This window comes from Ranitomeya imitator, chromosome 2 (genome assembly GCF_032444005.1).
Source record: "Ranitomeya imitator isolate aRanImi1 chromosome 2, aRanImi1.pri, whole genome shotgun sequence".
NCBI classification, from domain to species: Eukaryota; Metazoa; Chordata; class Amphibia; order Anura; family Dendrobatidae; genus Ranitomeya; species Ranitomeya imitator.
The window spans coordinates 300,657,767-300,684,165 of record NC_091283.1 but is presented as its reverse complement, the minus strand read 5'-3'; the positions used below and the strand labels follow the sequence as shown (position 1 = coordinate 300,684,165).

The 26,399-nt window shown below is 43.5% G+C and overlaps 1 protein-coding gene across 1 annotated transcript in view; it reads left to right on the top strand.

Annotated features, from left to right (window-relative positions):
- Positions 1-19,770, top strand: part of LOC138663353 (zinc finger protein 585A-like) — a 169,609-nt gene extending 149,839 nt beyond the window's left edge. The window contains exon 13 of the mRNA XM_069749533.1: positions 19,338-19,770. Within this exon, the coding sequence (XP_069605634.1) occupies positions 19,338-19,626 (289 nt within the window). The 3' untranslated portion in view covers positions 19,627-19,770. The remainder of the gene's footprint in view (positions 1-19,337) is intronic.
- Positions 19,771-26,399: the final 6,629 nt, after the last annotated feature.

The following is a 26,399-nucleotide window of genomic DNA, read 5'->3' as shown; positions in this document are numbered from 1 at the left end:
CATGTTCAGTACGTTTTTCCGTCCATGCTGACAGTAAAAAAAGGACATGACTACTTGCGGGACACACGGTCCATGGAAACACACTGACGTGCACAGACATTCATTTGAATGGGTCTACATGTGTACGTGTCTCCGGTACGTGTGAAAACTGTCACCTCACGTACTGGAGACATGGACGTGTGAAAGAGGCTTTATGATGTTGTGGTAGTTCACTCACATGGTGGCACACAGAGGTAGGAAAAATCCTCATTGAGTTATTGTAAGGCAGCATAAACCAACTTGTGGGGAAAACAAATTCAGCCTTCTTGGATAAAACAGGAACAAAACGATAAAGGAGTAAAAAAATGCTGCAGCACAGTCCATATGTTGTGGGTGGCACCCCGCTCTGGAGCAGGACAGGTTCAGTCTGTACTCGACGAGCCACAAAGCCTCTGGAGGTTCCTCTCTCCAGGCTAGCTGAACACAGACTGCCTGTAGAGCTCGGTTATTTCAACCCAAGCCTGTAACTTCCCCATCAAGTGATTGATCACATGATCATGACCTCATGCAGGTCCTGGCAGGTCAGCCAGGGGAGATGGACCTTCTCCCACCCGCTCTGTGAAGGTCCACATAAAACAAGCCCTATTTATGCAACTTAACCCTCACAACACGTAGTGTGCTGGAGAAAAAATGCTCTGGTTTCACATCACTGACGCCGTTAAGCGCAGTGACACATATCTCCTCTATATCACCTTACCAGTGACTCTGTCACAATGTGTAGATGGCTGTGAAGGTCTTGTGTTCAGTGTTGCTTTATCCACCAGTATTATATGTTTTATACTTGTGTTATGAGAACGGTGGAGATGGCAGGATTAGAGCTGATCATAGATGTGACTTCTCCATCTGTCTGTGACCTTTACAATATTTGTTTCAGGGAGAAGATCTGACCCATACTACAGAGACATGTGAGGGGTGATGAGCGGTGTAAAGAGGAGATTCCTACATATGACTACCCAGGTGAGTAGTGACCACTAAATGCAGAGAAGTCACAGATTCTTCTCCGTCACCGGCTGTGGCTGCTTTATCGGTGGTGTAGTTTAGCCATATCTCAATCGTGTGATCACAATTTTGCCTCTAGACCACAACATTCTTCTCCACCCAAAACTGTCTAAGTGACTTTGGGCATTGAAAGCCCTTTTCTATAGAACTTACAACCTGGAGGATCCACCTACCCCCTGAGATTAGAAGGCTCTGACCGTTACCTCCCCAGATCTGTAAACTACAAATGACAGTGTACGTAGAATGTGCTGACAAGTTAGAAAAATATTGCGATGAGCCATTTAGAGAAAATGGAGGGTAATGATGCTGTTCCCTGATATGAGAGGAAGGAAAAAATAAGGGCTTTGAAAAGCGCTGCCAAGTGCTGAGCCATAAAATTGGCTATCAAAACAAATGAACGTAAAAAAAAACCAAACTTTTCATTTTAATACTCTGCTCATTTCCGATGTGAACCAGCTCCTTCCTCAGGCTCCTTCCTCAGGTATATACAAATGATACATTGTGGATGTTTTATATCCTCCAGAACGGCGTCACTGATCCAATTGCTTAATTCATTAATTAAACCGTGCATATAATAATAATCTTTATATAGCACTAACATATTCCGCAGCGCTTTACAGGTTGCACACATTATTATTGCTGTCCCGATTTGGGCTCACAATCTAAATTCCCTATCAGTATGTCTTTGGAATGTGGGAGGAAACCGGAGTACCCGGAGGAAACCCACGCAAACACGGAGAGAACATACAAACTCTTTGCAGATGTTGTCCTTGGTGGGGTTTGAACCCAGGACTCCAGCTGTTGTGAATTCTGCTTTTGGGCTCCCTCCGGTGGTTGTAGATGGTAATGCAGTTGGGCCTGGACTGCAGGATTGGACAGGTGTATCTGCTAATTGCAAAGCTGACTGGGGTATTTAGCTTTGCAGGACTCATTAGTTCCTGCCAGTTGTCAATGTTCTATTTCCAGTAATGGTTCTCTGCCTGGCCTCTCCTGCCTGCTGCCATTTCAGCTAAAGATAAGTGTCTTATTCTTTTTCTTAGGCTCACAGGCTGTGTGTCTATTTTTTCGTGCTGTTCATAGTTTCTATTTTGTTCCAGCTTCGACTGTCCTGTTGTTTTCTCAGTCTGGTTGGATTCGCTGGAGTTGCAGATATACTCTCCACACCTTTAGTTAGGTGGTGGATTTTTTGTATTTTTCTGCTGTGGATATTTTGTAGATTTTGTGCTGACCGCTCAGTATCCTGTACTATACTTCCCTATCTAGGTAGAAGTGGCCTCCTTTGCTAAATCTGTTTTCCTCCTGCGTGTGTCTTTTCCTCTCCTACTCACCGTCATTATTTGTGGGGGGCTGCCTATACTTTGGGGGTCTACTCTGAGGCAAGTCAGTTTTCCTATTTTCCATCTTTAGGGTTAATTAGTCCTCTGGTTGTGTCGAGGTGTCTAGGTCTGGATAGGTACACCCCACGGCTACATCTAGTGTCTGTGATAAGTTCAGGGTTAGCGGTCTGTATAGTTACCACTACTCCAGCGAAGGTTTTTTCATGTTGTTCCAAGGCCGCCTGATCATAACATCCAGCGCTGCAAGGCTGCTGTGCTAACCACTGTGCCACCGTGCTCCCCATGCATATGGTGCAGTTTTTTGTGTTAAAACTTTTCTTCGTATACAAAACAATACAAATAGATTTAAAATACATATTGGATGCACAATAAAATCCATATAAAGAAAAATATATGTACATGGAAAATCCTCCGGTTTAAGTGTGGATAGTTTAAAAATCCAATAGGATTCTCTATTCACAAGTCTTTGGGACCTATTAGACACATTTTCTGATATTTGTTCTAATATATTGAGTCTAAAGGTACCTTCACACATAACGATATTGTTAACGATATCGTTGCTATTTGTGACGTAGCAACGATATCGTTAATGAAATCGTTATGTGTGACAGCGACCAACGATCAGGCCCCTGCTGGGAGATCGTTGGTCGCTGAATAAAGTCCAGAACTTTATTTCGTCGCTGGACTCCCTGGAGACATCGCTGGATCGGCGTGTGTGACACCGATCCAGCGATGTCTTCACTGGTAACCAGGGTAAACATCGGGTAACTAAGCGCAGGGCCGCGCTCAGTAACCCGATGTTTACCCTGGTTACCATGCTAAAAGTAAAAAAAAACAAACACTAGATACTTACCTACCGCTGTCTGTCCTCCAGCGCTGTGCTCTGCACTCCTCCTGTACTGGCTGTGAGCCGGAAAGCAGAGCGGTGACGTCACCGCTCTGCTTTCCGGCTCCCAGACAGTACAGGAGGAGAGCAGAGAAGCAGAGCACAGCGCTGGAGGACAGACAGCGGTAGGTAAGTATCTAGTGTTTGTTTTTTTTTACTTTTAGGATGGTAACCAGGGTAAACATCGGGTTACTGAGCGCGGCCCTGCGCTTAGTTACCCGATGTTTACCCTGGTTACCGGCATCGTTGGTCGCTGGAGAGCGGTCTGTGTGACAGCTCTCCAGCGACCAAACAGCGACGCTGCAGCGATCCGGATCGTTGTCGGTATCGCTGCAGCGTCGCTAAATGTGAAGGGGCCTTTAATCTGGTGGGATCTCGTTTATATTCTAAAGCGAAATGTCTAAACGGACTGTGACAGATTACACCTTTCCTAATATTATGTCTCTGCCTGGTCATCCCATTATGGATCGCTTGGGTCATTTTTAGATCCCTGATATTGGATGAATCCACCTTCTCCCTTTCTGTGCTGCTGAATGTGCTCATATGGTCCCTACAAGACCAGGTCCAGTCTCTCTGACCAAACTTCGATTTTTTTGTTTGACAACATTAAATGTGCAGTGAGGGCCAAGTGCGAATTTCTGTACAATAACAGCCATTTGGTAAATTCAAAAAAGCTCATTTTTTTCTCATTAATGTACACTCTGCACCCCATATTGACTGAAAAAAAACAGGAATGTAGTAATTTTTGCAAATTTATTAAAAAAGAAAAACTGAAATATCACATGGTCGTAAGTATTCAGACCCTTTGCTCAGTATTGAGTAGAAGCACCTTTACAGCTACTACAGCCATGAGTCTTCTTGGGAATGATGTAAGTTTTTCACACCTGGATTTGGGGATCCTCTGCCATTCTTCCTTGCAGATCCTCTCCAGTTCCGTCAGGTTGGATGGTGAACGTTGGTGGACATCTATTATGATCCGGTGACCTTGGAGCTGCATGAGAACTTTCACTGGAGAAGGTGGCCACTGTTATGACCTGGTGGTCAGGACAATAGTGGACCTGGAGGTTAAGAGCACACGGAATGACCTGATAGTTACTGATAATATAGGACGAGCTCTGGGACGTGGGAACTCTGCTGACCGCAATCCCTAATCCTATCAACCACACTAGAAATAGCCGTGGATTGCTCCTAACGCTCCCTATGCAACTCGGCACAGCCTAAGGAACTAGCTAGCCCTAAAGATAGAAAAATAAAGCCTACCTTGCCTCAGAGAAATTCCCCAAAGGAAAAGGCAGCCCCCCACATATAATGACTGTGAGTAAAGATGAAAATACAAACACAGAGATGAAATAGATTAAGCAAAGTGAGGCCCGACTTACTGAACAGACTGAGGATAGGAAAGGTAGCTTTGCGGTCAGCACAAAAACCTACAAAAAGACCACGCAGAGGGCGCAAAAAGACCCTCCGCACCGACTCACGGTGCGGAGGCGCTCCCTCTGCGTCCCAGAGCTTCCAGCAAGCAAGACAACAATCCAAATAGCAAGCTGGACAGAAAAATAGCAAACCAGAGAAAAACAAGCAGTCACTTAGCTTCTCCTTGGGAAGACAGGTCACAAGAACGATCCAGGAGAGAACTAGACCAATACTGGAACATTGACAGGTGGCATGGAGCAAAGATCTAAGTGGAGTCAAATAGAGGAGCCAGCTAACGATTTAACTTCGTCACCTGTGGAAGGAAACTCAGAAACACCCACAGCCACCAGAGAAAGTCCATGGACAGAACCAGCCGAAGTACCATTCATGACCACAGGAGGGAGCCCGACAACAGAATTCACAACAGGCAACTATACTGACCGCAATCCTGAACTTAACACCGCAACTAGAAGTAGCCGTGGAGTGTACCTAACACACCTAGACACCTCGTCACAGCCGGAGGACTAAATACCCCTAAAGATGGAAATAGGAATACTATCTTGCCTAAGAAAATATCCCCAAAGGATAGACAGCCCCCCACAAATATTGGCGGTGAGTTGGAGAGAAAAAAACATACACAGGCAGAAAAACAGGATTTAGCACCGGAGGCCACTCTAGCTAAATAGGACAGGATAGGACAGAGTTATGTGCGGTCAGTATTAAAACCCTTCAAAAACATCCACAGCAGAATATACAAAAACTTCTTACATCTAACTAAAGATGTAGGAGCGTAAATCTGCAACTGCAGTGAATCCTACAATCAGACCAGGAATAAAACTGAAACAAGCACACAGCAGTGTGCCACAGACACAAAAACCAAAAACTTATCCTTTGCTGAATTTGGCAGCAAGCAGGAGAAGCCAGAAAGTGATCCAACACTTCACAAGGAACATTGACAACTGGCAAGCGCTAAAGGATCCTGCACACCTAAATATCCCAGTCAGAATTGTAATCATCAGATACACCTGGCCAGGTCTGCGACTCAGAGACAACTGCATTCCCACCTACAACCACTGGAGGGAACCCAAGAGCAGAATTCACAACAGTACCCCCCCCCCTTGAGGAGGGGTCACCGAACCCTCACCAGGGCCCCCAGGACGATCAGGACGAGCCAGATGAAAGGCACAGACCAAATCAGCAGCATGGACATCAGAGGCAAAAACCCAAGAATTATCCTCCTGGCCATAACCCTTCCACTTGACCAGGTACTGAAGCTTCCGCCTCGAAAAACGGGAATCCAAAATCTTCTCAACAACATATTCCAACTCCCCATCAACCAACACAGGGGCCGGTGGATCAACAGAGGGAACAACGGGCTCCACATATCTCCGCAACAAAGATCTATGGAAGACATTATGGATAGCAAAAGAGGCAGGAAGCGTCAGTCGAAAAGACACCGGATTAATAATCTCAGAAATCCTATAAGGACCAATAAACCGAGGCTTAAACTTAGGAGAAGAAACCGTCATAGGAACATGACGGGAAGACAACCAGACCAGATCCCCAACCCGAAGCCGGGAACCAACACACCGACGACGATTAGCAAAACGTTGAGCCTCCTCTTGAGACCACACCAACTTGTCCACCACATGAGCCCAAATCTGCTGCAACCTGTCCACCACAGAATCCACACCAGGACAGTCAGAAGGCTCAACCTGCCCAGAAGAAAAACGAGGATGAAAACCAAAATTACAAAAGAAAGGCGAAACCAAGGTAGCAGAACTAGCCCGATTATTAAGGGCAAACTCGTCCAATGGCAAGAAGGCCACCCAATCATCCTGATCAGCAGACACAAAGCATCTCAAATAAGTCTCCAAGGTCTGATTAGTTCGCTCAGTCTGGCCATTTGTCTGAGGATGAAATGCAGAAGAAAAAGACAAATCAATGCCCAGCCTAGCACAAAAAGCCCGCCAAAACCTAGAAACAAACTGGGAACCTCTGTCGGACACAATATTCTCCGGAATACCATGCAAACGAACCACATGCTGAAAAAACAACGTAACCAAATCTGAAGAGGAAGGCAATTTAGGCAAGGTCACCAAATGAACCATCTTTGAGAACCGGTCACAAACAACCCAGATAACAGACATCTTCTGGGAGACCGGAAGATCAGAAATAAAATCCATTGAAATATGCGTCCAGGGCCTCTCAGGGACTGGCAATGGCAAAAGCAACCCACTAGCACGGGAACAACAATGCTTGGCCCGCGCACAAGTCCCACAGGACTGCACAAAAGAACGCACATCACGTGACAATGAAGGCCACCAAAAGGACCTACCAATCAAATCTCTGGTACCAAAAATGCCAGGATGACCAGCCAACACGGAACAGCGAACCTCAGAAATCACTCTACTAGTCCATCTGTCAGGAACAAACAATTTCCCCACAGGACAGCGGTCAGGTTTGTCAGCCTGAAATTCCTGAAGAACCCGTCGTAAATCAGGGGAAATGGCAGAAAGGACCACCCCCTCTTTCAGAATACCGACCGGCTCTAAGACCTCAGGAGAATCAGGCAAAAAACTCCTAGAGAGGGCATCAGCCTTAATATTCCTAGAACCCGGAAGGTACGAGACCACGAAATCAAAACGGGAAAAAAACAAGGACCATCGAGCCTGTCTAGGATTCAGTCGTTTAGCAGACTCGAGGTAAATCAAATTCTTATGATCGGTCAAGACCACAATACGGTGCTTAGCTCCCTCAAGCCAATGTCGCCACTCCTCAAATGCCCACTTCATAGCCAACAACTCCCGATTGCCGACATCATAATTGCGTTCAGCAGGCGAAAACTTACGGGAAAAGAAGGCACACGGTTTCATTAAGGAACCAACAGGATCCCTCTGAGACAAAACGGCCCCTGCCCCAATCTCAGAAGCGTCAACCTCAACCTAAAACGGAAGAGAAACATCCGGTTGGCGCAACACTGGAGCAGAAGTAAATCGACGTTTAAGCCAGTTTTTGAGATCTGCCCCCTTACGAGTTAAATCTGTGAGGGGTTTGGCCACCTGAGAAAACCCCTTAATGAATTTTCTATAATAATTAGCGAAACCCAGAAAACGCTGAAGACCCTTGAGATCTCTGGGTTGCACCCAATCCACAATAGCCTGTACCTTCCTAGGGTCCATATGAAACCCCTTAGCGGACAAAATGACCCCTAGAAAGGCTAATTCCTGAGCAAAAAATGTACATTTCTCTGGTTTAGCAAATAGTGAGTTCTCCCTAAGCCTCAGAAGAACTGCACGGAGGTGGTCCATGTGACTCTGTTTGTCGGAAGAATATATGAGGATGTCATCCAAATAAATTACCATAAAACGCCCAATAAAATCTGTGAAAACATGATTCATGAAATTCTGAAACACAGCTGGTGCGTTAGTCAGGCCAAAGGGCATAACCAAATTCTCAAACAAACCTTCAGAGGTGAGAAAAGCAGTTTTCCACTCATCCCCCTCCCGCATACGGATGAGATTGTATGCCCCCCTGAGATCCAACTTAGAGAACCACCTGGCCCCCGACAATTGGTTATACAAATCGGGGATCAGTGGGAGAGGATAAGTATTTCTTATGGTGATTTTATTAAGTTCTCGAAAATCGAGGCATGGGCGTAAACCACCATCCTTTTTCTTCACGAAAAAGAACCCCGCAGCCACAGGAGAGACAGATGGCCGAATGTGCCCTTTGCGGAGACTATCGGAGATATACTCCTTCATGGCAGCCCGCTCAGGGGCGGAGAGATTGTATAGACGGGCTTTGGGCAATTTGGCACCAGGAACAAGATCAACAGCACAATCGAATGGGCGGTGTGGTGGCAGAACCTCAGCCTCCTTTTCGGAGAACACATCCTCAAAGTCCTTCAGGTACTCCGGAATACCCTCCAGACTAACGGATGACACAGATACAGAAGCAAGACATTTCTTAGAACAATTGGGACCCCATTTAACAATGTCCCGGGATTCCCAATTTATAACAGGATTATGTAATTGCAACCAGGGAAGCCCCAACACCAGTCCCGCAGGCAGATTGTCCATAACAAAACATGAAATACGTTCTTGGTGTAAAGCACTCACTTTAAGGAGAAACTCTTCAGAAACCAGTTTGATGACATTCTTAGCCAGAGGTGTTTTGTCAATGGCAACAACATGAATAGGAGTCTCCAGCCTAACTGTCCCTAACTTACACCTGGACACCAAGTCAGAGTTAATAAAGTTCATAGACGACCCGCTATCCACGAAGGCAGAAGTGGACACGGAGCCACTCCCACAACAAAGTTCCACTTCCAACAAAATTTTTGAAAATGCCAAAAAAGGTACCTGAGAGTTGGGGTGACTACCACGACAATCACCCAGACTCAGCTGCTTGTAGGATGGTGGACAGGAGGAGCAGTCTTTTTTCCAATGTCCAGGATCTCCACAGTAGAAACACAACTTAGCTTCAAACCGTCGTCTCCTCTCCTTCTCCTTGAGAATGGCGACTCCCACCTCCATAGGTTCAGACGGGGATAAAACAAGACCAGCAGGAAAAAAACGGACCCTTTTGCTGTGCAATACCTCTCTCTCTCAGCCTCCGATCCATGCGGATAGCCTGAGTCATGGTCTCCTCCAATGAGCTGGGAGGTGGATGAAAGGCCAGAGCGTCCTTCAGGTAATCCGCCAGTCCACTCCTGAACAGACATCTAAGCGCGGAGTCATCCCAGAACATCTCAGTGGACCATCGGCGGAACTCAGAACTGTACCACTTGGCTGAGCGCTCCCCCTGAACCAGACCCATAATAGTGTCCTCTGCCAACCTGACACGGTCCGGTTTGTCATAGATAAGTCCTAGGGCCTCAAAGAACCTATCTACTGACATGCGTTCAGGAGCAGTGAGAGGCAGTGAGAAAGCCCAAGATTGAGGACCCTGCCTAAGTAAGGAGATAATAATCCCTACCCGCTGAGTCTCATTCCCAGACGATCGAGGTCTAAGGGAAAACAATAACTTACAGCTTTCCCTGAACAGGTGAAATTTATCTTTTTCCCCTGAAAAAGTGTCAGGAAGCTGAACCAAGGGTTCGGCAGAATGCAAAGCAACATCTACAGACTCACCAGATTGACTAACAGCATGGGGAATGGTTCCCTGCATGGTCAAAACAGTCTCTGTCAGTTCTTTTTGTAAGAGAGCATGAGACGTGACAAGGGCCCGATGTTCCACCAAAAAATCCCGCACCATCTGTGTCAAACTGGACACTTGATCCGCCAGGTTGCAAAGCGGATCCATGACCAAAGAAAAAAAAAAAAATGGCAAAATCCCCTTTAAATGTCTGGTCAGCTATAATGTGATGTGCTGCTGCAGTGCAGTATGGCGCAATCTCCACCAGGGGGTGCTGGATAAGGAAAGGAGGCTGCACACACAGCACAGCTACACTGAACAACAACACAGGTGTCACAGGTAATGAAAGGGACATGAAACAAGCCAAGGTCATACACGGAGATAGCAGCGCGGTACAGAAGGGGCGAGCAGAGAATCGTCGGGGGCAAGCAAGATGTCAGAACCTACCGAGAACGTGGTAACCAAAACGTGAGGTGTAAAACAGAGTCGGGGTACAGGCCAAAGGTCAGAACAAGTAACAAACGGGTGCAGTCAGTCAGAGGCAAAGAGGAACACTTAGAACAGGGATCCAGGTCAGGAGCTCAAACAGTGCAGGATGAACTTATAGCTGACACTGGCCCCCAGGCTGCAGAGGACTTAAATAGCACAGCCAGCTCCAGGGTGAGGTAGAGAGGATTAACTCCCACATGACCAGTCCAGAGACAAGAGAGCTGAACATAATCTCAGAACTGGATCATGACAAGAGACAACTGCATTCCCACCTACAACCACTGGAGGGAACCCAAGAGCAGAATTCACAACAGACAGCCATTTTCAGGTCTCTCCAGAGATGTTCAATTGGGTTTAGGGCAGGGCTCTGGCTGGGCCAGTCAAGAATGGTCATAGAGTTGTTCTGAAGCCACTCCTTTGTGTGCTTAGTGTCATTGTCTTGTTGGAAGGTGAACCTTCGGCCAAGTCTGAGGTCCAGAGCACTCTGAAAGTGGTTTTCATCCAGGATATCTCAGTACTTGGCCGCATTCATGTTTCCTTCAATGACAACCAGTCATCCTGTCCGTGCAGCTGAAAAACACCCCCACAACATGATGCGGCCACCATCATGTTTCATCATGTTGGGATTGTATTGGGCAGGTGATGAGCAGTGCCTGGTTTTCTCCACACATACCGCTTTGAATTTTCACTAAAAAGGTCCATCTTTGTCTCATCAGACCAGAGAATCTTATTTCTCATAGTCTGAGAGTCCTTCATGTGTTTTCTAGCAAACTCTATGCGGGCTTTCATATGTCTTGAACTGAGGAGAGGCTTCCGGGCCACTCTGCCATAAAGGCCTGACTGGTGGAGGGCTGCAGTGATAGTTGACTTTCTCCCATCCGCCTACTGCATCTGTGCAGCTCAGCCACACTGATCTTGGGGTTCTTCTTTACCTCTCTCACCAAGGCTCTTCTCCCACGTTTGCACAATTTGGCGGACGGCCAGGTCTAGGAAGACTTTTGATGGTCCCAAACTTCTTCCATTTAAGGATTATAGAGGCGACTGTGCTCTTAGGAACCTTGAGTACTGCAGAAATTCTTTTGTAACCGTGGCCAGATCTGTGCCTTGCCACAATTCTGTCTCTGCGCTCCTTGGCCAGTTCCTTTGACCTCATGATTCTCATTTGGTCTGACATGCACTGTGAGCTATGAGGTGTGTGCCTTTCCAAATCAATTCCTATCAGTTTAACCCCTTACTGACATCGGGCGTAATAGTGCGCCGATGTCAGACTTCCTCCCTTTGATGTGGGCTCCGGTGGTGAACACACATCTTTCATCATGTTTTGAACAGCTGACATGTGCCCGCAATAGCCACGGGTGGAATCGAGATTCAGCCACGGCTATTAACCAGTTAAATGCCGCTGTCAAACTCTGAAGCGGCATTTAAATTTCGCTTCTGGCAATCGCGAAGGAAATACGCACACCGGTGACAACTCGTCAGGTGATTGCGGCTCACCGGTGTGTTGGCATGACAATCTGAGGTCTCCTGGAAACCTCTATGGTTATCAGTGCCGGCTTCCTGTGAGCGCCACCCAGTGGTCGGCGCTCATAGCAAGTGAGTAAATCAGCTACATAGAGATGATCTGAACATCGCCTCTATGTAGCAGAGCCAATCAGGTTGTGGCAGCTTCTAGTCTCCTATGGAGACTATTGAAGCATGCCAAAAGTAAAACAAAAAAAGATTTTAAGAATTTAAAAATTAAAATCCCCCCCCCCTTGCCCATACAAAATAAAATAAAAATAAAATCAAACATACACATATTTGGCCCTGCTGCGCTCAGAATCGCCTGATCTATCAATAAAAAAAGGATTAAAAAAATAAGCGCTCACCCAACCTCAGATCACGAAAAATGAGACGCTAAGGGTATCGGAAAATGGCGCAAATTTTATTTTTTAACAACTTTTTTTTTCCACCACATAGATAAAAAAGAACCTAGAAATGTTTGGTGTCTATGAACTCGTAATGACCTGGAGAATCATAATGGCCGGTCAGTTTCAGCTTTTAGTGAAGGTAGCAAAAAAGCCAAACAAAAACAAATGTGAGGTTGCACTTTTATTTTTTAAAATTTCACCGCACTTGGATTTTTTTCCCGTTTTCTAGTACACAACATGGTAAAATCAATGGTGTCATTCAAAAGTACAACTCGTCCCGCAAAAACAAGTCCTCACATGGCCATATTGATGGAAAAATAAAAAAGTTATGTTTCTAAGAAGAAGGGGAGTGAAAAACGAAAACGCAAAACTGAAAAAGGCTTCGGGGGTTAATTAAACACAGCTGGCCTCCAATGAAGGCGTAGAACCATCTTAAGGAGGATCGCAAGGAAATGGACAACATGTGACTTAAATATGAGTGTCTGAGCAAAGGGTCTGAATACTTATGACCATGTGATATTTCAGTTTTTCTTTTAGATTAAATTTGCAAAAATTTCTACTTTTCTGTTTTGTTTTCAGTCAAGATGGGGTGCAGAGTGTACATTAATGAGAAAAATGAACTTTTTTGAATTTACCAAATAGCTGCAATGAAACAGAGTGAAAAATTTAAAGGGGTCTGAATACTTTCTGTACCCACTGTACATTTATTCACGCCTGCAGGAGATGTGTTGGCTCGAGCCCTGGTTCCATATGTCTACTGACATATATATATATATATATACCGTATATACTCGAGTATAAGCCGAGATTTTCAGCCCAAATTTTTGGGCTGAAAGTGCCCCTCTCGGCTTATACTCGAGTCAAGGTGGGTGGCAGGGTCGGCGGGTGAGGGCGCTGAGGCATACTTACCTGCTTCCAGCGATCCTGGCGCTCCCCGCCTGTCGCACGGTCTTCTGTGCTGCAGCTCTTCCCCTCTTCAGCGGTCACGTGGGACCGCTCATTAGAGAAATGATTAGGCGGCTCCACCTCCCATAGGGGTGGAGCCGCCTATTCATTTCTCTAATCAGCGGTGCCGGTGACCGCTGATAGAGGAAGAAGCTGCGGCACCGAAGACCAGCTGTGCGGGAGAAGGAGCCGGACGCCGGGACCAGGTCAGTATAGCATATTTACCTGTCCCCGTTCCAGCCGCCGGGCGCCGCTCCATCTTCCCGGCGTCTCTCCACTCTGACTGTGCAGGTCAGAGGGCGCAATGACGCATATAGTGTGCGCGCCGCCCTCTGCCTGATCAGTCAGTGCAGAGAGACGCCGGGACCGGACGCTGGGGAGCTGCAAGCAAGAATGGTGAGTATGGCATTTTTTTTTTATTATTGCAGCAGCAGCAGCGGCACAGATTTATGTGGAGCATATATGGGGAAATGTGAACGGTGCAGAGCACTATATGGGGCACAGATATGGGGAAATATGAACGGTGCAGAGCACTATATGGCACAGCTATGAGGCAATAATGAACGGTGCAGAGCACTATATGGCACAGCTATGGGGCAATAATGAACGGTGCAGGGCACTATATGGCACAGCTATGGGGAAATATGAATGGTGCAGAGCACTATATGGCACAGCTATGGGGAAATATGAATGGTGCAGAGCACTATATGGCACAGCTATGGGGAAATATGAACGGTGCAGAGCACTATATGGCACAGCTATGGGGAAATATGAACGGTGCAGAGCACTATATGGCAGCTATGGGGAAATATGAACGGTGCAGAGCACTATATGGCACAGCTATGGGGAAATATGAACGGTGCAGCGCACTATATGGCACAGCTATGGGGCAATATGAACGGTGCAGAGCACTATATGGCAGAGCTATGGGGAAATAACGAACGGTGCAGAGCACTATATGGCACAGCTATGGGAAATAATGAACAGTGCAGAGCACTATATGGCACAGCTATGGGGAAATATGAACGGTGCAGAGCACTATATGGCAGAGCTATGGGGAAATAATGAACGGTGCAGAGCACTATATGGCACAGCTATGGGGAAATAATGAACGGTGCAGAGCACTATATGGCACAGCTATGGGGAAATATGAACGGTGCAGAGCACTATATGGCACAGCTATGGGGAAATAATGGACGGTGCAGAGCACTATATGGCACAGCTATGGGGAAATATGAACGGTGCAGAGCACTATATGGCAGCTATGGGGAAATATGAACGGTGCAGAGCACTATATGGCACAGCTATGGGGAAATATGAACGGTGCAGAGCACTATATGGCAGCTATGGGGAAATATGAACGGTGCAGAGTACTATATGACACAGCTATGGGGAAATAATGAACGGTGCAGAGCACTATATGGCACAGCTATGGGGAAATAATGAACGGTGCAGAGCACTATATGGCACAGCTATGGGACAATAATGAACGGTGCAGAGCACTATATGGCACAGCTATGGGGCAATAATGATCTATTTTTATTTTTGAAATTCACCGGTAATTCTGCATTTCCACCCTAGGCTTATATTCGAGTCAATAAGTTTTCCCAGTTTTTTGTGGCAAAATTAGGGGGGTCGGCTTATACTCGGGTCGGCTTATACTCGAGTATATACGGTGTATATATATATATATATATATATATATATATATATAGACAGTATATGTGTTTTTTTTACACATGGATCCCTTGTATAGCCGTATGTCGGTTTTGCAAGCCTGCGAGAAAAACACGCAGTACGGATGCCATCCGGATTACATACGGAGGATGCCATGCGCAAAATACGCTGATACACCCTGCCTACGGAGGAGCTACGGACCACTATTTTGGGGACTTTTCAGCGTATTACGGCCGTAATATACGGACCGTATTGTCTTACGCTGAGTGTGACTCCAGCCTTATATGGTGCTCCTGATTCAATATGGCTATTCAAAAACATTTAACCTACTGATGTCTCGATTAATTTTTCTTTTATTGGTATCTATTTTTATTTTTGACATTTACCGGTAGCTGCTGCATTTTCCACACTAGGCTTATACTCGAGTCATTAAGTTTTCCCAGTTTTTTGTGGCAAAATTAGGGGTCTCGGCTTATACTCGGGTCGGCTTATACTCGAGTATATACGGTAATTCGGATTGTGCAGTAATCTCTCCTGAAATGGGGGCGCTATTACTTTCTCTACTCTTCTGGTCAGGACTCATAGTTGTTAGGGCTAGCGGAACGCACCGAGTAAAAATAGATGTTTATTATAAATGGTGCGTTCGCAGCCCGGGGTCCACCGTGCAGGAGAACCTGCTGCTAGTGAATGGTGGCACTGTTTGGCGGTATAGACTAGCTCTGTTACCTCACAGAGCAGCCGCGAGAGGAAAGCACTGCGCCCTGTTAGCCTCACAGGAGCACAAGCTTACTGCTGAACTGATAGCAGTCATTGGTTAAGCACACACGCAATCTCCTCACCGGAGGTGCCGGTATTCTAGGGGCTTATTTCAGCCAGGTCCCTGAATCATGTTCACACAATCTCCTCGCCGGAGGTGCCAGCATTCTAGGGGCTTATTTCAGCTGGGTTCCTGAACAGATACATGCATAACCACACTGGCGCAAAGCACATATTAGAATTGATACTGGCGCATGGCCGTGCGGCCATGCGAGCCTTATATAGCTGCAGCAAGCAAAAGATCTTCCTAGAAGGACCAATGAGAGACTGCCATACCTGAGCATGTGACCCTAAATCTCCACTGAGAGATCTTGCCCTGGGCATGCTCAGTGTGTGCAAAGCAGGACTTAGTCCTAGCACTTACAGGACCTTCCTGAAAGGACCAATGGACTTAGCTGCAGTATCTGACCATGTGACCCTCGATCTCCACTGGGAGATCTTACTCTGGGCATGCTCAGAACAAGAAAAGCAGGACTTAGTCCTAGAAGCGTCTGCTCGCCGCTGCCCAGCACTGACTTTAATGGCAGAAGCAGGAAAAGCAGCAATAACTCTTTGTACAGAGTGGGACTGAGCAAGATGCTGGAACCGACCTCTCTGCTGAGCAGGCTCCACTGCGGCAGGAGAAGAATGGGAGATCGCAGCGGAGACGGACCGAGATTCCCCCCGTGCAGAGGTGGGAACTCGACCCCTAACACATAGTAGCTCCAGTAGTCCACCATAAACTCCGGTTTAGTGTTGGAGTTCTCCCCTCATACCTATGTTGTTGTTGAGGATGTAACTTTTTTTTTTATACATGTTCATTCTGCATGATAGTTTGAATGTGGTGGGATCGGCCTGCCTCACTTATCTGAGTCTGTAGCTCCCTGGTAGTATTTAGAAAAAGGTTTCAGTTACCAAATGCCTGAGATCTAAATTTAATATCCCTCAGCTCTGCGCTATTATAAAAAGTTATATTTAAATGTCTAATATTTCTTCTTGACATTTATCTGACAGAAAATATTGGTCCTTACGATAGTTTATATTGCCTAGAGCCACCGAGTCCCATACTCCAATTACTCCAGAGAAGTTTCACCACTACTCATTTTTTTTTTCCTGAGGATGATTATTCAGCTTGATCATTTCAGTAGATGTGTTATTGTCTATAGTCACAGTTTTGCCCATTACCCTTTCACTTCTTTAACCCCTCTACATGGATTTGGACTTACACAGAGACCCCTAGGCTTGGGCCACAGAGTTACCTGCTGTTCTGTGGAGTAAAATGGGAAGAAGAAAAGACCGATAACCGTGTCAGAACCAAGAGGCCAGAGAAAATACTAACTCGGGAGACATAGGAGTAGTCAGTAAACAGGCTGGGGTAACAACAGCAAACAAATACACAAGCCGGGAGCTGAGCACAGAGGACTGAACTAGAGGAGATCAAGGCTGTATCTGGCAGATTCCAGCAATATGCTTCAAGCTTTAGTAAGGTGGGGTGCATTCGAAGTCCAATTCTGATTGCCCAAGGTGTTCTCAATCTCAGACGGACATATTGCATCTGCTTTGGGATTGTCCCAGATTTTCTCCTATTGGATTGTAGTGTTGAACTTCATTGGAGTGGTGTATGGGTACGTTATCCCTAGGGATCCGTTGATATCTATATTAGGGTATGTGGAGGAAATATTAACTGACAATACTGCTAAAATTGTAATTGCAAGATTATTGTTTGTTGCAAGGAAACTGATTGCAAAATATTGGGTTAGAGAGGAGTCTCCGAATTCATTGCTCAAATGAACCACATAATTCAACTTGAGATAAGTATTTACACCAGGAGAGACGAGCTGGATTTCTTCCATAAATTATGGCAGCCGTGGTTGGATAGGATTAATGTTCTATCAGTATATAGTATTATAGAGTACAACTTATGGTAAACTGCAACTCGGTTTGATATTGTCAACTATGGACGAATTATTGTTTGCTCCTGATATGGTTTCCATCGGGGGGTTAATTTACTGTAAAACATAAAATGAGTATGAACATGTGATCTGTTGTAAATCTTGTTATGGTTAATACAAATGTATCTGATTAAAAAGGTGTGGTGCATTCCAATTGGCTAAAACAGGGAGCAGATTACTGCAGCTGATAGCACACACACCCATACTGCCAGACTGGATGGTACTACAGATGCCAGGCACCCTAATCTTAGTGGCTGGGAAAAGCCTGCACCGCCAAGAGCTTCTGGTTCCAACCCCACCTCTGTTACCAGCATCGCCTGCAGAATTAGTAAGCCGCGTCTGGTGTCCGAAGCAGACGTTGCAGGAGCAGATCCCAGAGGAGATGGGGCACACCATTTGCAGAATCCCTAATATGACAAAATTGCAGAAAACCAGAGCAGATGAAATCCCTATAAAGTGACTCCATTTTGTAAATTATAACCCTCAATAAATGAATCTATAGGAATAGTGACTATTTTGACTGCACTGCAGTTTCCAGATATTAGCACGCGCAGTGGATGTTGGAGAGTGAAAATTGCAAATTTCCCAAGTTATTACCCAACACATAGTGCCCAAATTGTGCTCCAGGAGATACACATGCCGTAAAATAAGTGGTTTCTTCTCACTATAGTAATGCCAAAAGCATGGATGCTTAATGTGGTTTTGAGCACAGTCTGTAAACTGTAAACTGTCATTGTCTTGGTGAATAATTTAATAATTTTGCATAACTTACCATTTTTACAGACCGTTTAAATAGAAATGTTCAAAAATATAGAATTTAAGGATATTTTATTCTAAAATAATAATTGGTTTTATTCTTGGCAGATGACCGTACCAGGAGATCAGAGGGACAGCTGACATCTTCAATGTTTAAATCAGATAATCTTGAGATCCCGCAGGATACAATTGAAGTGAATGCCATTACTCCAAATATACCATCATCCCTTCACAGCAAAGATCTGTCATCTGATCATTTGGAACAGGTCCTGTCTTCTGATTCATTGCCTAGTACTAATGAAAATCAAAGTCACAAAATAAGCATTAAAAATCGAACTGCTCCTAAAGCAATGAAGACATTTTCATTTTCAGAATATGGAAATAGTTTTTCCCTAGAAAAGTCATTTCTCAAACAACAAAAACTTCACAAAGCAGACAATAGATTTTCTTGTTCCAAGTGTGGGAGATATTTTAACCAGAAATCAGATTTTGTCAGTCACCAGAGCATTCACACAGTGAAGAAGCCATTTTCCTGTTCAGAATGTGGGAAATGTTTTATTCGAAAAGTGCAGCTTGTTACCCACCAAAGAACCCACACAGGAGAGAAGCCTTTTTCCTGTTCAGAATGTGGGAAATGTTTTAACCACAAAGCGAATCTTGTTAGCCACCAGAAAACCCACACAGGGGAGAAGCCTTTTTCCTGTTCAGAATGTGGGAAATGTTTTAACCACAAATCGAATTTTGTTAGCCACCAGAAAACCCACACACGGGAGAAGCCTTTTTCCTGTTCAGAATGTGGGAAATGTTTTCTAGCTAAATCATTTCTTGTCATACATAATAGATCTCATACAGGGGAGAAGCCTTTTTCCTGTTCAGAATGTGGGAAATGTTTTAAACACAAAGCGAATCTTGTTAGCCACCAGAAAACCCACAGAGGGGAGAAGCATTTTTCCTGTTTAGAATGTGGGAAATGTTTTCTAGCTAAATCATTTCTTGTCAGACATCATAGATCTCACACAGGGGAGAAGCCTTTTTCCTGTTCAGAATGTGGGAAATGTTTTACCAGGAAAGCGAGTCTTGATAGCCACCAGAAAACCCACACAGGGGAGAAGCCTTTTTCCTGCTCAGAATGTGGGAAATGTTTTACCAGGAAATCGAATCTTGTTAGCCACCAGAAAACCCACACAGGGGAGAAGCCTTTTTCCTGCTCAGAATGTGGGAAATGTTTCGTGAAGAAACCATCTCTTTCTAGCCACCAAAGAATTCACACAGGGGAGAAGCTTTTTTAAGTTCTTAATTGTTTTTACATAGTCACATACAAGTGCTTCTAACTAAATTAGAATATTATAAAAAAGTTTATTTATTTCAGTTCTTCAATGCAAAAAATTAAACTCTTATATTAGTCATTACAGAGTGATCTATCTCAAGCGTTTATTTCTGTTGATGACTATATCCTACAGCCAATGAAAACCCAAAAGTCATTATGTCAGTAAATTAGAATAAAAACACCTGCAGTGGCTTCCTAAACATTTAAAAAAGGTCCCTTAGTCTGTTTCAGTAGGCTCCACATCTGCTGACTGGACAAATGTCTAGAAGGCAGTCATTGACACACCCCAGAAGGAGGGTAAGCCACTGTAAAATATTAGTATTTCAATAATAATAAAATGTAGATTACGTAACATATGCAGGTTCTAACTAGCAAATAGATACTCTGTATATTGAGGGAATTAGTTATTCTGAGGATATTGGCCAATACATCTGTTCTCTGTCAGAACTATAGGTCTTTTGTCAGAACTGTCAATATGTGGCTATTTGGAGATAGTAAATGGTTCTTAAAGATCACAGGCTATATGCTTAAGCATTTCAAAATGAGGTAATGTACAAAAAACTAATATTCATATTCCGCAAGTTACTAGTGTTCTTCTAATATGGTAGAGGCCATGAACATAGCGGCAGAACATCTTATGTTGTTATGAGACAGGAAAAATAGAAACCAATGTAAGTCTATGGGTCAAAATAGTATATAAGCCGACCTAACTCTTGTTCAGGAGATCTCTCATACTTTAAGAATCTCCAACCCGCACCACATCAACTTCAAGACCATATGTAAGAACCACTGAATGCTTGTTTTCTCTTTTATAATCTAATACTTATGTTTGGGTGCTATGAACTTTTCTTCATTTTTGTAATCACTTTTTGAATAAACATTAACAAGATTTGTTTTATCCACATAATTCAATATTGCGTTCCTTTCTATCCTCACCGTGCTCTTACTTAAAAAAAAAAAAGTAAGAAAGTGTTATTTTTTTCTAACATTTTGGGGAGCACAGCCAAATCTGTTTTTTGTGCTATTTTGGGTGGATTCCTTTCGATTGCACGCAGGGGGAGGAGAGCTCTGCTAAACACCTGTTGTTCAAGGCGCAGGAATTCCACTATTTCACTTCACAAGGATCAGACAGAGCCTACAGAGGAGTGAAGATTTGTGTTTCCAACCATAAAGAGCTACATGTGTCCCATCCAGGAGGAGGTCTGAGGAGTCAGTAAAGATACGGAGGACCATCCATTGACCATTGGATCAATCCACTAGAGGAAAAGACATTCCATATGTGAGAAAATGGATTTTATTCATGATTATTCTAAGAAAAGTATTAGAGTTTAAGTTTGTTCATAGCCATACAGATTTACAATTATGGTCTAGTTTGTATAGCCAATGCGAAGCAGAGAATCTTAAAATTAATAAGGCTTTTCTCAGTAAAACAAGTTACAGAGAAAGCTTCAAAATGGTCTGAGTGTATAATAATTTAGTTTTTGAGAAAACTGAAACACAAACACATAAAGCATGTACTATCACACAAGACATTGGTCATACTGACACACAAGGTGACACACAAGAGTCTGACGGGGATTACTTCAATTGTCCAAATTGTTTGATATTGTCAGAACATAATGAACAATTGGAAGATCAAATTGATACTTAAACAGAATTATTGTCCAAATTGCACCAAGATATAAAAAAGACTTCTGTTGTTACACGATCAAACAAACAGGAAGACAATGCGCCAAATCATTTTTACCAGACACACAAAATTCAGATGTTTCAGTAGAAGATTTTCAGGCAGATGAACTACAACAGAAAAAATTCCATGACAGAGCAGCACAAATTAATCTGAAAATACAAGATCAGTTTATGAAAATTGTAAAAGACGTTCCAAACTTCAATGACAAGATGGATGCCTTTTATAATGTTGACATTTTTGAATTAAACACAGATTAATTCAATCTTAATGATGAACAAAAAAACAATATATTCAAAGTATGGTTACCCTCACATATGGGAAAAAGGTTACAGACCACACCCAGATTAAATGATAATAAATTGACACATAGCACAAAAGAAGACAGACTTAGACAATTAATACTGTTTATGACCGGCGAAGCCACTCCTACAATTGATGTCCTGGAAAATGTACGAACTAATATTAATGTTGACCCATTTGCATTTTTGGTAAAATTTGAACAGGCCTTTAGGATGGTGATGAATCTTAGGCCTCATGCGGAGCCAACATCCATGATCAGATTTTTTTGTAAAAAAAAGTTCAAATATTTAGAGCCTGCCTCAGAGCAATTGGCTAGTGCTCAGCCATCATTGCAAGAAGCAACAGTTTTTGACTAAAATAGCTGTAGTTCATGAGAAAGAAATCAGCTGAAACCTAGACCCACAGTAACATCCAAGAACAGAGATTATATTGATCATAGAGGTAAAAATACTACAAAAAGGAACAATATCCATTGTTATTTTTGTGGTATACCTGGACACTTAAAATGGCAGTGTAGAAAATTCTTGAGAGCAGAATCAGACAGGTACACAAGGAACAGGTAAGCTTGGAAGGGAAAATGGACTCGTGCCAAAATCATCCACCAAACCTTCTGCACCTCCATTACATTCTTCTGCACCTACTCACACTGACAACAGACAAACGCAGTCACCGTATGCACCATTAATCAGACAGATCAGAGAGACGACAGTGAAGGAGACTGAGTCCAGGGACAGAATTCCAAGTGCTTTTAAAAAGGACATTGGTCTTCTCCCATCTCCTCCATCTTCTGACAATCATAGACTACTCCTACACCCCATCCATTGGAATTTGTGACTCGTTAAATTGGATGACTCTGGAAGACCATTTATCAAAGGAAATTTATCAAGACCGAATGTTGTATTTCTTATTGATACAGGAGCTCAATTAAGTGTCACAAATCTTGATTTGATGCTACAACCAGATTCACCAGTTTGTAGGCAAGATTCATTAAAAAGCGTGGGACATGAGGGCTGCGTAGCCATGACACCGCATCAGGACACACTGCATCAATGAATCTTGCCTCCTGAGGAGCCGACATGGGGCGAAACGCGTAGAGGCGCTGTGGTCTGTGGCAAACGACGCATAGAGGGAGATAAGTGTTTGGACTATGGTATCGATACATGTGGTCACACATCTGTGTATCTCCGGGTGACACTGTTCAATTGGTTCAGCCATAGTTGGTGGGATTAGCCATGACTGGTATAATGAACCTATAAAAGACTGTGCTCCAAAAAGACTCCCTCAATAGCACATCATTGCCTGTTCGCCTTATGTGTTCTTTACATTTGTTTTTATATATGGGGATCTAGTATTCCTTTAGTGCAGGAGTATCTTTGTCTAGCCTGCAGTGGGTCCTAGGCTGTGGGTAGTGAGTGCCCCGTGGTTATCATAGAGTACATCAGGACATCCAGGGACAGCCACCGCGGAGTGGGGGCGCCATAACGTTTCCCTGTAGGGTGCCAACCCCCACAGCCAGGCAGGTTGTGAGTGTAGTGCTCACTAGGCATACACAGTATACCCCATTTTTAAACTTAGTGTTTGTTTTTTGAGCACAGTATTTTTTCCTTGGTCAACGTTACAAATCAACTACATTGGACCGTTACCATAAGGTAAAAATGGTCTCAGGTATGCATTGATTGTAGTAAATGTTTTTTTCTAAATGGGTTGAAATATTACCTGTCAGGAAAGATTATGCTTTGTCTACAATTAGAGCATTAGTTTATCATGTCTATTGTACTTGGGGATCCCAAGAATGATCTCCTCTGATCGAGGAAGTCACTTTACAGGAAAAATCATGCAAGCAGTTTGTACTATTCTAGGGGAACAACAACAATTCCTTGTACCTTACCATCCACAGTCCACTGGTATTGTGGAAAGGATAAATAGAACAATAAAATCCAGAATTGTCAAGATGTTATTGGACAAAGGCAATACTTGGGTCAATGCCGTAACTTTGGTACTGTTGAGTGTGAGAGGAACAACTTGTTCCACAACTCAATTTACTCCTTTTGAACTAATGACAGGAAGAAAAATGCCATTGATTTTTCCACTTGAACCATTTTTGTTCACACCTCAAAAAGATGCTGTTGCAAGGTCCAAATGGTTGCAATTGTTGCCGGAAAACTATTCTTCCACATTTGCATCAAGAATGCAGAGAATGGAGCCACCATATGAATCCAAATTCAAGAAAGGGGCTCTAGTGATGATTAAAACTTTCAGGAAGAGTGGACCATGGGAAAGTAACTGGGAAAGTCCCTTTGAGATAATCGAAACCATGGGACAAGGTATGATTCTTGTACAACAAGCATCTAATGTGGTTAAAAATACCCGCAGACAACAAAGAGTGTGGGTACATGTCGATCAATGCAAATTGTATGTTGCAAAATAATGATACTGCATTTCTTTTAGTAAGAAATGGATTCCAATAAGAGCTGGAATATGAAACACCATGTCGTTGATGGAAGTGATTCAACATCAATCCTTCAGGAGAAGACATTTCCCAGGAAAAGCTACTATCTGATGGGAATTAAATTTCTGCTACTTTGTACTATTTCAACTGTGATCTACGCAGAAGATATTTTACATCATGGAGCGAATACTAGTGAAATGAATGAACCTTTCAAAAGAACTCTACGCTCACAGAAATCAAAAGGATCTACACTGTGTTTCAAATTGTTATGCAAATTGTATTTAAGTGTCATAAAGATTTAATTGTTTTGTTTTTCAAATAAACTTGTGGATAGTATTGTGTCTCAGGGCTTAATGGATCACTGAAATCAATCTTAAACACATGTGATAATTAGTTTTGCAGGTGATTCTAATTAAAGGAAAACTACTTAAAAATGATATTCCACCTTATTAAGCAAGCCAGAGTTTTCAAGTAACATGGGAAAGAAAAAGGATCTCTCTGCTGCCGAAAAGCATCAAATAGTGCAATGCCTTGGTCAAGGGATGGAAACATTAGATATTTCCCGAAAACTTAAGTGTGATCATCGTACTGTTAAGAGATTTGTGGTTGAATCTGAGTACAGACGTGTTTGTGCTGATAAAGGCATAATGAGGAAGGTTTCTGCCAGGCAAGTTCATCGGATTAAGAGAGCAGCTGCTAAAAAGCCATTACAAACCAGCAAACAGATATTTGAAGCTGCTGGAGCCTCTGGAGTCCCTCGAACCTGAAGGTATAGGATCCTTCAAAGGCTTGCTGTGGTTCATAAACCTACAATTCGGCTACCCCTAAATAATGTTCACAAGCAGAAACGGTTGCAGTGGGCCCAGACATTCATGAAGACTAATTTTCCAACAGATGAGTGTCAAGCAACCCTGGATGGTCCAGATGGATGGAGTAGTGGATGGTTGGTGGATGGCCACCATGTCCCAACAAGGCTGCGATGTCAGCAAGGAGGTGGAGGAGTCATGTTTTGCACCGGAATCATGGGGAAACAGGTGGTAGGACCGGTTAAGGTTCCTGAAGGTGTGAAAATGACCTCGCTAAAGTATATAGAGTTTCTGACTGACAACTTTCCTCAATGGTATAAAAAGCAGAAACGTGCCTTCAGGAGGAAAATCATCTTCATGCATGACAATGCACCATCTCATGCTGCAAAGAATACCTCTGAGTCATTAGCTGCTATGGGCATAAAAGGAGATAAACTCATGGTGTGGCCACCATCTTCCCCTGACCTCAACCCTATAGAGAACCTTTGGAGTATCATCAAGCAAAAGATCTATGAGGGTGGGAGGCAGTTCACATCAAAACAGCAGCTCTGGGGGGCTATTCTGACTTCATACAAAGAAATACAAGCAGAAACTCTCCAAAAACTCACAAGTTCAATGGATGCAAGAATAGTGACGGTGATATCAAAGAAGGGTTCCTATGTTAACATGTAACTTGGCCTGTTAGGAGGTTTTGGAGTTAAATAGCCTTTTTGTTCAGTGAATGTGACCTCCTAATGCTGCAAATTCCACAAATGAGCATTTTCAGTTCTTTAAAACATATAAAATGTTTAGAAATTCTACTGTACCTAATAATTTGGAACAGTTCATTTTGAGTTTTTATTCATTTTGGAGATTATACTGTTATCATTGGGAGGTTTCTTCAATAAAATTCGATATATATAATCTAACGGGTGATGACTTTTATTAGACTGACTGTCATTTGCACCGACCATTTAGGAAAATCCGAGAAAAATGTCATTTTCATAATAATTTGGAACATGGTGTAGTCTACAAAACCTAATAGATAAATACCGGATGATTCAGTAGATATTACCGGAAACATTTGCATGGGTTATGGTGTAAAATGCTGTATTGAGCCACACTTCATACATGACACTGACATAATATTACATGCTACCACAGGACCTAAGACTGGGTTTATACAGTTGAAAAAGCTGTGTGCTCAGGTGATATTACAAATGATATGATCACAAAACGGAAAGATGGAAGATCCAAAACAGATATTTGGCTAACGACACAACTTTTTTGGAAAATTTTGGATCCTTCATTACTTTCTGTTACAGAAGGAGATGAAGATTGGGTAAAAACATGGAACTTAAAGAGAACCAGTACAAGTACAGGTATCTGTAGTTTTTACAGTAACAAATACTCTAGCTCCAGAAGTAAGGGTTACACCACAAGCAGTACATAGTCAAGAAAATATGTCTCCTTTATTATTAAAATGCAACACAAGGTTAGAATTACCTACA